At 30.1% G+C, this 12,825-nt stretch overlaps 2 protein-coding genes across 2 annotated transcripts; both read right to left on the bottom strand.

The window, feature by feature from the left end:
* Nucleotides 1-1,088: 1,088 nt before the first annotated feature.
* Nucleotides 1,089-1,889, bottom strand: LOC135924751 (uncharacterized). The gene has a single exon (XM_065459858.1). The coding sequence runs from the start codon at nucleotides 1,887-1,889 to the stop codon at nucleotides 1,089-1,091; it is 801 nt and encodes a 266-aa protein (XP_065315930.1).
* Nucleotides 1,890-6,753: 4,864 nt separating this feature from the next.
* On the bottom strand, nucleotides 6,754-7,167 carry LOC135924742 (uncharacterized). The gene has a single exon (XM_065459849.1). The coding sequence runs from the start codon at nucleotides 7,165-7,167 to the stop codon at nucleotides 6,754-6,756; it is 414 nt and encodes a 137-aa protein (XP_065315921.1).
* Between the last annotated feature and the right edge of the window lie 5,658 nt (nucleotides 7,168-12,825).

Below are 12,825 nucleotides of genomic sequence, written 5' to 3'. Positions count from 1 at the left end.
GTTTGAAAACGTTCCTGTCAATAGAAGTTCTCTTTAAGAAATCCCAAAATAAATCTAATTCAGTCAAGGACCTTAAAATTCTCCCAAACCAACTGCCTTTACGGAATAAAAAAGGTTTAAGAGCAATGTCTTCTGGGGATTGATATAAGTGCCTGATGAATTAAATTATTCGAGGGGTGTCTCAAAATATGGCCCACCAACTCAATTTTCCTATATTCTATTGTTTTATGAATAGGAAGAATATCGCAACTCGCCCATAACATATAATTAGAAGTGTTACGCGGATAAAAGGTCCTAGTTAAATATCTTAAACATTTGTTTATAAAAACTTGCATCTTGTTATTATCAGATATATTATCGTTCCACGTTTCCATACCATAGTATAAGGAGGCTAATATTAAGACTTTAAAGAGTCTTATCTTTAAAGGAATATATATTTGCCTAGATGACCAAATCTTCATCAAGGACCTGTACTTTACCCTAGTTTTATTCAATTTAAAATGTAGATCTTGCTTTGTACCACCTTTCTTATCCAATAAGACCCCTAAATATTTCAGAATATCCGCTTCTGTAATCGTATTACCATCAATATTTAGAGTCACCTGTGAAGAAGTATAAAATGATGTCATCATTTTCGTCTTTTCTTCATTTAATGTCAGACCAAAGTGTCCCGCCTCTACAATGATACAGTTAATAATTGATTGGATGTCTGACACCGATTTACCTACAAGACATAAATCATCTGCGAAAGCGATAATATTTAAATTTCCTGAGGACCACTGAGCCGAATGTAAATTTCTAACTTTTAAAATAATATAATTTGTAATAAAGTTAAATAAGAGAGGCAATAGAACACAACCTTGTTTCAAACCCTTCATTATCGGGATTTTAGGAGATTTGTGGCTAGCATGAATAATAGGCATTGAATAATCTTTATAAATTAGTTCCAACAAACTTACCAAAACAATCGGGGTACCTACCTCCTCTAATGTCCTACAAAGTTTTGAGAGTATTATCGAATCAAAAGCTTTTTTAAAATCCAAAGCCACAATAATTAACTGACTCTTCCGAATTAAAGCTCTCTCTAGTTAAATTTTTACTGATAGAATCGCCTCTAAAGTGTTTCGACCTTTCCTAAACGAGACCAATGAGTCTGTAAAAAGTGGTTCAAGTAGCGGTCTTAGCCTATTTAATATAATATTTGCAAATATTTTATACACCACCGAATTTAGTGATATTCCTCTCCAATCTTCAAGAAATTTGGAATCTTTCGTTTTAGGGAAGTTAATTAAAGTGGCAGTGATCCAATCATTCGGACACACCCGTTCAAACCATACTCTGGATATAATAGGAAGAAGAATCCCTGCACATAATCTAGAGTCAGTCTTCAGGCATTCACTATATAATAAATCTTGACCACAAGCTTTATGATTCTTCAGTTTCTTAATTATTCCAACTAGTTCAGCTTTAGTTGGGTGAAAAATCCTGGCATCATTTGAGGGGGATTGAAACGTACATGAACTTTGTTGAAAATTTCTGGGGCTTATTTGTGGAAACTGACTATTCAAGGTATCGTTAATGGTTTGAGCCATTAATAATCTTTGTTGAACATTACTTAAACTAGCTTGTGGGGGCCAAATTTTCGAAGTAGTGGGTAGTTGATCTTTTAATGTATCAATAAAGGTTTGGACTATGGGTGAACTTTGTTGGGCATTAGTTAAGCTAGCTTGTGGAGGCCAAATTTTATGAAAATTTGGCAGGGTGTTGTTCAGGTAAGTAGAAATAAATAGGAGAAATAGATATAACCTTCGAATTAATTGTATTTTGATCAACTGAGCGAGTGTATCTTGAAAGTTGGTTTGAATAAAGTTTAGATTGAATAAGATCATCATGATTACCGGAATGCGTAGTATCGTAGCTAGGGAAAAAATTAGCATTATCACTTAGGCTTGTTGGTGGGGGCCAAACTTTCGAAGTATATTGATCAAGTAAGTTATGTGATTTAAGCTAATGTTTAGATTGAATAATGTCATCATGATTATCGGGATAAGTATTATCATAACTAGGGAAAAAAAATGTTGGTGGAGGCCAAACTTTCGAAGTGGAAGGAGGTTGATCAAGTAAGTTATAATGATGTGAAAATTTGTTATCGACGTAATAATTATTGCGTTGATAGGGTAGATGAGGATGTATATGTGGATGTTTAATTGTCACCTTTCTATTATTAGATTTATCACATAGATGATTGTGTAGTGTTTTAATATCCTAATCATGATAAGTTGGAGTCGAGAATTACAATGTTTGGAAATTGAAGGGCCTATATCAACAAAAGATTCATTAGTTATATTGCCATTTAAACTCTCATAACTTTCGAACATACTAGTATAATAGGAGTACCAAATGTTCATTTGGGTCTCAATATCAGTTATCAGGTTATTCTGGTGCCAAAGCTTAAATACACGGTGTTTCTGACCCGAAGTAAAATATTTCAGCAATCTAAAGGCTTTGAATGTATCATTAGTACTGAACAAGTTGCTAATTTGCATTGCACTATGTTCCAAATACTTCCTCTTGTCTCTCCTAATAAAAATAAACCTGAAATTTATGAAATTATCATATGTTTCTTACGTTATAGATCCAAACACAAAATGGCTGCTACTCAATTCAATATTTGCCACTTCAAATTTGATTTTTACGATCGGCAGTCTATAGTATTAATGTCATTGTACACATACCTAACATGGATTGAGAGATTCGAAAAATCGTCTTTGAATTGATAAAAACAATATTCCCACTTTGTAAATATAAATATAAATGAAACTTTTTATCTCACTTAATCCTTTCTTTCTTTTTTAGATTACCTTTATCAATTTTCATCTCATAATATTATCAATTACACATCAATGAAATCTCTACAAGATACTCAACTTGTATATTTATTTTGAACATACTCACATTTTTGTCAGTACTTATATTACAATTTTTTATACTCATATTTTTCTTTCATAACCAATAATTAAGAAGATAACCAAGTATATTCAAATATTTAAATATTCTTATCCTAACCTATTTATAATCTCCAATCCTTATAAATCACTCTTTCTTTATTTTTTTTCCCCTCCCTTAATGAATTTATTTATCACTAAATTTTATTTCATTCTTTTCTTTTTATCTCTATTATCTATTAACCACTATTTCTCAAAACCTTATCAATTCCTTTAATTTAATTTTTATTACTTCTTTTTCCCCCCTTTTTTAATCTTATTTTTTAATTACCTTACAATTAATTAACCTTAATCTTAATAACATTACATTCATCATGCTATTTTTTAACTTTTAGAATATCATAATAGGCTTGATGTCCCCAAAAATTCTTTTGATGATAGCCCTCCAACTACTAGAAATATGCATTTAATATTGACCCATCTACCAGTTTTACATTATTTTAATGTTTGTTTAATTTCAACAATAGTTTATTTATATTTTTGCCTGATTTCTTTATTTGTCTAGGCTAACCCTAATCCCTCACATTGCTACAAAACATGATGAATCTATTATTAAAGATAAGCAAAGAAAATAATGACGATTAAACAAACGCCTTACCCGTTCTAGAGTTACTAGTAGACCAAATAATAAAGAACTACGCTTGAAATGAACTCATCTGGAGGTTTATTTTTTTTATCTTATGTTTTATATCTATGTTTATTTTATTTTCACCCAGTTCTCCAAATTATACTATCACCACTACTAACAAATATAAACATTTAAATCTGTACTATCATTCACTTCACTAGGAGTTAATATAAATATTACTTTATCCGATTCTCTGAGAAACTTTCATGAATATTTAGAGGAATGTTCAAACTTGAATGTACAGTACGGCCAATTTCATCAACTTTATAATGGAAAAATATGTAGTAGTTCTGTCGTGGCCTTTAAAACAATACTTACGACCGTTTTATGGTTGAGTTAACATTGTCTTTCATTCTATTTTGGAAGGGGATACCAATGCTGACTGACAGAAATATCGTTTTGCGTGTTCAAACTTGAATGTACAGTATGGCCAATTTCATCAACTTTATTAATGGAAATATATGCAATAGTTCTGTCGTGGCCTTTATATTACGACCGTTTTATGGTTGAGTTAACATTGTCGTTCATGATTATATTTTAGAGGGGAATACCAATGCTGACATTGACAGAAATTTCGTTTTGCATTCTTCTTTTACCAGTATCCCAAGGCATAGGCATATCAACTTTATCAGGACGTATTGTGTTTTGTATACTGCTTTGTTAATCCGTCATCACTTTCATCTATAACCATAAATGATATAAAATTATACATTCATTATTTCCTCTCCAGACGACCGCCCAGATTTATTATGTCGCTTCAAAAATTAAAATGTCAACAAGGATTTGCTCTTAATTTTATCAAATACATAATAAATAATCCTCATTATTTTTTTAAAAAATTATCCTAAATTTATATGTCAATAAAAAAAAATATCTTAAAAAATATTTAAATAATTTGCATATAAATTTCATTAGTGTTTAATGGCATTTATGTAATTTAAATAGACAGCATTTTTTTTTACTTAACATAAAAAAATATATATCCCTTATCAAATTCTTTGACAAATAATTTCAGAAATGCAAGACATACATTAAATTTATCTGAAAAACAACAATAACCCTATATAATAAACAACATATTTTTTAGATATAATTTTAATTGATCATATTACAAAAAAGTATAAAAGTCGGTTATTTTATTTGTCATGATTCTCTAATAAGTGGTTGCCCAGGCCTTCCCAGTTTCCCTTAATACGGAATTTACATGTTTTTTCCCCATATTAGACTAATTGGTAGATCAGATATTTCCCATTCATGTGATGATATTAAAAATTTAACTATCTCCGAGGCGGGAAAAAATTTTCAAAATCATAATGGGTAGGACTGGGCTTGGAACCTCAAAATTAATATTAGCTTGCACCTGACTTGGGAATATCTTTTACAAATTATTAAGGGTTCAGCTGGGCTTGATATACTTTTTTTAAAATAAGATCTTGGATGCTTCCTAATATTGTGAGCTTAAACCTGGCATGACATCTATCGTAAAAAATGAATAAAAATCTCATTCCCTGTCATTTTTGACGGGCTTTCTATTAGTTTATCTTTTAATTGTTAAATTTCGATAACATGAACTGATTTACCATGTTCAAGACAAGTCCGAAATCGGGAATTTTTGGTTGGAAAGATAACTGTTAATTTTGGGGGCAATATTTTATTTTTAAATAAATAAATTGCCAGACATTCAGGTGTTATATCATAATATCTTATATATTTTAAAAAGCTATAATTTGAATATTATATTTGTAATACAATATTATAACTTTCCGACATTTAATATTATATTATCGAGGTTAATCAAATTGCATATTATTAGAAGTTAAATTAGATAATTATATAAGTGTATATATACAAAAGAATTACAAATAAAATTCATTATTGTTTTTAAACATTAATCGATATAATATTTGGCGATGAGGTAAAAAAAAGTCGCGCGATTGTCGGTCTTCGGTCAAGTTAAATGTTATATAGAATTATAAAAAAAAATTCCTGTTTATAAAAAAAAATAATATAATAATAGATTTGTTTAGAAATTATGGATAAAAGATGAATGAGATAAATGTTCTATTGACGACTATAGACTATATAAAATACATACTGAATGTGACAAATATGAATGTTCTATTGACTACTAATAGACACATAAAATATATACTGAATGTTAAAAATATTCCTCAAAATGTTCTCTTGACGATTATAGACACATAAAATATATAATGAATGTTAAAAATATTCCTCAAACTGATGTCACTTTGAAAAAATTATTTATAGCTTATGGAGGAATAAATATTATAAGTGATATATAAAAAAAAATTACTCTTCCCAAAAAAAATTGGGCAGATATATACATAATTGCACAACAACTTTAAGATGAAAGAACTGTTTTGGCATCTAGAATTGATTTCATTAGATTAAGTCGCGGCCCTACTGAATCCGTAATGAGCTATTTAAAAAATATAAGGGAGCTAGCCCGAAGATGCGAATTTGAAGATAATTTAGAACTAAGAATTCGCGATCAATTAATCGCCGGACTAAAGATGTCACAACTAGATAAAGAACTACGTTCACAATACTCAGATACTAAAGACGAAGACCAACCGTTAAGTAGTGTTGTTAAATGGCTTAGCCGCGACTACAGTCAAGTTTTTAGTTATAAAAAACGGCTCAGTCTCGAGCGGCTCAATGAGCCGTTTGAGCCGACTTACAGATACAATTTTTTCATACTTATATATACAGAGTTCGCTGTTGTTCTCGAATAGAAACTCTTATTTTATCGTTCTTTGAGCAAATTCTCTTTTAAAATGAGTATTTATCTTAAAATTTTTTTTAAGATTATACTTATTTATTCATTAAATGTTAGCGGATATTTATAAAAGTTCTAAATAAATTTATTTGCTTAAAATAATTGTGTGCTTCAATGGAATTGTTTTTTATAAATAATGGGCCTCATGGCTATACTAATTAGTCTTAAACAAGCACACACAAATATGGATGGCTTTATTAACTCATCACCTGATATTTACAACTGATATATATATATGATTGATTTGTATGTATGACATTTATAACATTGATAATGTATAATATAAATCTCATTTATAACATATCCCCACACATATGATCTTACAATTCCTCAATCAGCCGATTTGTAGGTTTCCTGGCTCTTTGTGATTTCCGCGTTTCTAGTTTTCCGTTATCTTCCACATTTTCTAAAATCTCAACTATATCCGACTCTTTATTTTTTATATTTTCCTCTTCTCTCTCTGACTCCATATTTTCTCCATTTTCTTTCCCTGGCCCACACTTCTCCATTTCTTTAGCTACCTCCCTTTTTCGAAGTTGATCCGCATGCTTTCGTACCATTCTATCCTTGCTTTCTACCAAATAAGAATATCTACCAGTTCTGGATTTTATAACTCCTTCTCTCCAACCTGAATTTATTTCATTATGCACCCATACCGGTTGTGCAATCTCAAATTCTCTCATATGACTATGTTCATCATGCGCTACTTTTTGTCGTATATTTGATCTTTCCATTTCATAACTAACATTAGGACGTAACCAATTTAATCCCGTTTTAAATTTCGCCCCAATAATAACTTAGCCGGTGAACGTCTAGTTGATTGATGCTCTCACCCATTCTATTAGCTAGCAAAACTTCTCCCATGGCTTCCTCAGGCTCCCTGACGTCTTTCCTAGTTGCAAAATGTCGACTCTTGCTAAACCGTTCGTTTTTGGATGGTACGGTGTTGTTTGTATCAATTTAATATTTTTCTCGAAACAAAATTTTCGAAATTCTCCAGAAATAAATTGAGGTCCATTATCTGATTCAACCCATTTAGTATGTGCGTCAACTCCAACTAACCATGAATACGAATCAATAGGCCCCGCGAAATCCAAATGAATTCGTTCCCATGGTATATTAGATATGTTACACAAATATAAAGGAACCTCCATAATATTCGACCGATTACTTTGACAAGGCATACATTGACGAACATATTGTTCAATATGTTTATCGCAATTCGGCCACCAGCAAAACATTCTAAAAATTGATTTCATAGCATTTATTCCTGGATGCCCTCTGTGTATAATCGTTAATATTGATTTCCTCAAAATGGTTGGAATTACCAACTTCCCATACATCATGATCTACTGACAATTCCTCTCTACGATTATAAAAACAAACTAACTCTGTATTTTTTTTCGCATTAAAATCCACCCATCTATGCTCAATGTTTTTAACTACTTTTTTAAACAAGATATCATTCCTTGTTTCCTTTTGGAGTTCAACTTGACTAATATTTATATCGTGCAAATTTATAGCTCTAATTTTTAACGCGTTTTTTTGATCATTATTTGATTCTATGCCATCTATTGGCAGTCTAGATAATGTATCAGCTACTTTATTTTCTTTTCCAGGAACATATTCAATATCAAAATCATATGCGGACATTTTCCAAGCCCAGCGCGTTAATCTCTGCTAATATCTTTTTCCACTAAATGACATAACACAGCTCCAAAACTAGTGTTGGAAGCGTCACACTCCAATATAATTGGCAAGTTTGGCGAATATGGAATTAGCGTTTTATTTGTTGACAAAAGCTGTTTTATTTTATCAAATACCTCTTGTTCCTTATCCGACCAACCCCAGCAAGATTTAATGCTTGTTAATTTATGCAGAGGAGCTGCAATTCCATGTAGATGTGGCAAAAATCTCTCGTGATAATTCACAAGTCCTAAAAAAGATCGTAATTGGTGTATATTATTAGGAGTTGGTATCCTTCGAATAGCATCTATTTTTTCTTTCGCTGGATGTATTCCAAATTTGTCTATTACGAAACCCAGAAAAGAAACTGATACGTATTTTGGTCCATTTTGCCTTCATACCCACCTGTTTTAGTTTCATTAGTACTTTTTTTACGTTATTCAAATGTTCTACATCATTTTTCCCCGTTATGATAATATCGTCAAGATATACTCCGGTCATTTGGCAGTCTTGTAATAAATTGTCCATATATCTTTGAAATATGGTCGGCGCACTAGAAAGACCGAAAGGCATACATTGATATTGGAAATAACCAATGTGGGTCGATATGGTTAAGTATTCTTTTGAACCTTCTTTTATTGGTAATTGTTATGCATCTTTCAAATCTATTACCGTAAATTTCATTCCATCTTTTAATTTGGTTAAAAGATCATCCACCGTTGGCATAATATGATAATCGTACAAAATATATGGGTTTAATGTCACCTTAAAATCCGCACAAATCTGATTTCTCCATTTGTTTTTCGTACGTTTACCGTTGGAGTGGCCCATGTCAACCGTTTTTGTGTTGGATCAATCGCCTTCAATATTCCTGTAACCAATCTATCGAGTTCCATTTCAATTGGTTTTCGTATTGGAAAAGGTACTCTACGAGCTGGCCATGATTTCGGCCTTGCTGCCTAACTCAAATGTATGCTAACTTCTATATCATTCACCCGTCCAGGCTTGTCATCAAAAACACTGAAAAATTCTGTTGTCATGCCAGCAATTTATTATCGGTTGTCATAACCTCTTTATTTGTGATACTACGTATAGTCACTTGTCGTGGAATAAACATATTAAATGCCAGTATCCATGGTAGTCCAAATAATGGAATGTCATTTGAACAGATCACCACAATCGGAAGTGATCTGCTTATCTTTTCAAGACGAACCCTCACCATAGTTTCACCAAGTACATCTAACGGTTGGTTACCATATACTGATAAAGGTTTGGTTGGTCTAAGTTTGGGTCGGCCAATTTCATCCCAATATTGTTTCCCAATCACCGATACCTGTGCCCCCGTATCATAGTCAAATTCTATAGGTACTCCATTTATCCAAACAAATATCTTTGCACTATTTCTACCAATTTGGGAAATATTATTAATTGAATCTGATGAATCATTGTCATCTATATGCATAGCATGTAACTTCTGTCCCTTACAATATTTAGCATAATGCCCTACCTTTTGGCAATTATAACATTTCACCCTTGATGCAAAACATTGAAAAGGGAGATGAGTTCTTCCACATTTTGAGCATTTATTAAACTTATACATATCATTATTGTTAAATTTATTGTTATCTCTAAACTTAAAATTATTATATTGTTATTGTAATAACTAAAATTACCTTTTTCTTTGTTATTATTATTATATGAGTACTTTTGATTAGAAAAATTTTCTTGATTATTCTATATCTGCTCCTTAGGTTTATTGACTTTTTTTACCATCATATTTGTCACTTCATCCTCAGCCCTTTCCATTGCCAAAGCCATATTTAAAACCTGTTGAAACTCACCCTTTCTCCCAAGTCATTTATTCCATCTGGAAATCTAGTGCGAATATCTTTCTCCAATGCACCCATTTTGATTCCAGCCACCATCTGATTCCTCAATCTCCCATCTAGGTCAGATTCAAATTTACATTCTTAAGCCAATTTTTTAAGTCGAGCTGCAAACTCCGCAACTGATTCACCAACCCCTCTTTCTATCCGAATAAATTTGATTCTCGAGCTAAATAATGTTGAAATAGGCTTAAAAACTTTCTTGCCCACTTCAATAATCTCTTCATAATTAAGATCTTTCTATATTTTTGGATAAACAAAGGACCTCATCTCTGCTAAATTACTAATACCCATATACGCAAATAATATTTTTTTTTTGGTTTCATTATTTACTAATATACCTCTTATCTCCAACATATCAATATATTCAATGTAATCAGCAAAATTGTTTTGCTTGTCAAAGTTATCAAATTTGATCATAATGTTAACATTTTTTTCTTCTTTATTCATAATTACTTTATTTTTGTCTTCTTTGTTCATAATAAGATCATCGACAACGTCGCCAATATACTAATTAGTCTTAAATAAGCATACACAAATATGGATGGCTTTATTAACTCAAAATCACCTGATATTTACAACTGTTATATATATATGATTGATTTGTATGTATGACATTTATAACATTGATAATATATAATATAAATCTCATTTATAACAATGGCTAAGCAAGGATTTATATATTCCTTTACATGATAAAAATATCCTTACAATTTTGAACTGATATCTAAAAAAATGTTCTTAGCAATATCCATTCTTTATGGCACATAATTGTGCTTATGGTTTCCTTAAGCTAACATTAATCATTCAAAATATTATAAAATTTCTCTTTTGAATATTTTTACATAAATTATATTAATTAATATAATTCTATTTATATTTATTATCTATATTATATCTATGTATGTTAATGAACTGTTAAAAAAAAACCTGAGATATCAAACAATATGTTCAAATCAAATAACAATAGATGTTATAATAAATCAAGTAAAAAATAATAAATAATAATATAAAATGTAATGTAATAAAATGTACAAAAACAATAAATAATATAAAAAGTAAATAATAAGTTATCTAAAAAAATATAAAAATAATTAATAAGTTAAGTTACTAATGAAACATACTGAAGATTAATTTTAAAAAAACCCATCCATAATATGGTTTGTTTTGTTGTAACACATTTCCATAATGTGAAAAAAAACATTCATAATTATTGTAAATTGTTGAGAATTTTTTAAAAAACTTTTAAAAACTTTAAATTTACCACCCTATTTGCCACAAAAAAATTTGTGACTTACAAATGTGGTCGCTTTATAGAAATTATAAGAAACCTAATATGTAAATTTATAAATGATTAAAGAAGTGTGCCAACATAGTACTTAAAGAAATTATTCATTAATATGTATGACTTTTCCATTACAAATTTATGGATAACAAAAAACATGAATATAAAATCGATTTTTAGCAATTCCGATTTCTGAATATCAATGACGCTGCTAGATTTTCAAATTTATTAAAATTGGTATGGTAGCAAAAATTCATCTAAAATTAGAAGAAAAAAATTAATCCAATTAAAAGGGGGTGAAGGGGCTCCAAAACTTTTATAGGACCTGGCCCCCCTCCCCCATTTGAGCAGTTATTTTACATTTTTTCAAATTTTTATTCTTACACCACAAAGTTCATTGAAGATGGAATTCGATGCATTTCTTTAAATGATTGAATTTAAATTGATTTTTATTTAAATATGGAATTTAATTTTTATAAGTACTCAAAATAAACGATATATGTTATTTAGCATCTACTTTCTATAAATAAAATCACATGTATATGTGATCCTATCCTAGGATTAAGAAAAAATATTTGCCACCGATTTTAAATGTAACCGAATATTAAAGGTTCAAAGATTAATTTTTTGAAGTATCTGTATCTAGATCCATTTAAAAGTCCTTTTAACAACTCTGGTGATTATATATATAAAATAATAATTTGTATAATTCTTTATGAATTTGATTTCTTTTTTTTATATATAATATATTTTTAAATATAAAATCGGCTCAGGAGTCGGCTCAAACGTAGGGTTGCCATGCCCCCCCCATCGGAGACTCCCGGAATTTTTAAGTTTACACGCAGACATCTCTCTCCCGCAAAACTACCGCAATTGGAAATCTCCCGCAAAAATCTACCGCAATTTTTTAATTTCTCCCGCAATTTTTTTAAAAAGTTTTTAACGTTTTTAATATATAAATAATAATTTTGAGAGACAGTAATTGATTATTTTAATATTTTTAAAATAAATTTTATATATTTATTCGAAAAACATGTCTAGTTTGTAAATTTCTTTCTATCCTGTTTTATTTTTATTCAATAATAAATCAACATCATTTTATTCATTAGTACAAAGGAGTGTATCAACATCATTGCAATACAAAAATATTCTCCAAAAATAATAAATAATACATATGCAATTACAGTTGTGGAAATCGTATATACCTATCATGTAGTTCAACATTCACAGCGAATCTTTTTCCCATGATATTCAACTCCAATATAAGTGCAAACCTAACTAAAATGAGCAAGGCTAACACAAGTGTTTTAGTACCTGAATCCTAGAGGTCAATTCTAGACGATTTGAAAGAGACAGATGCATCTAATAAGGGAAATATTAAAACATTTCCCTTGATCTTTCGCTATTTCAACAAGAATAAGAACATTTCAATAAAACTGTTAAATTATTTTCCTCGGATAGTGAAAAATCCAACGATGTAGCTAACCACATAATGTAAATATAGCTGATTCAGGGTTATCAATGAATTGCATGTC

The sequence above is a fragment of the Gordionus sp. m RMFG-2023 genome, chromosome 1, assembly GCF_954871325.1.
Source record: "Gordionus sp. m RMFG-2023 chromosome 1, tfGorSpeb1-WG-v2, whole genome shotgun sequence".
NCBI classification, from domain to species: Eukaryota; Metazoa; Nematomorpha; class Gordioida; order Chordodea; family Parachordodidae; genus Gordionus; species Gordionus sp. m RMFG-2023.
The sequence above is the reverse complement of the archived record's forward strand: the minus strand, read 5'-3'. Positions and strand labels throughout refer to the sequence as shown.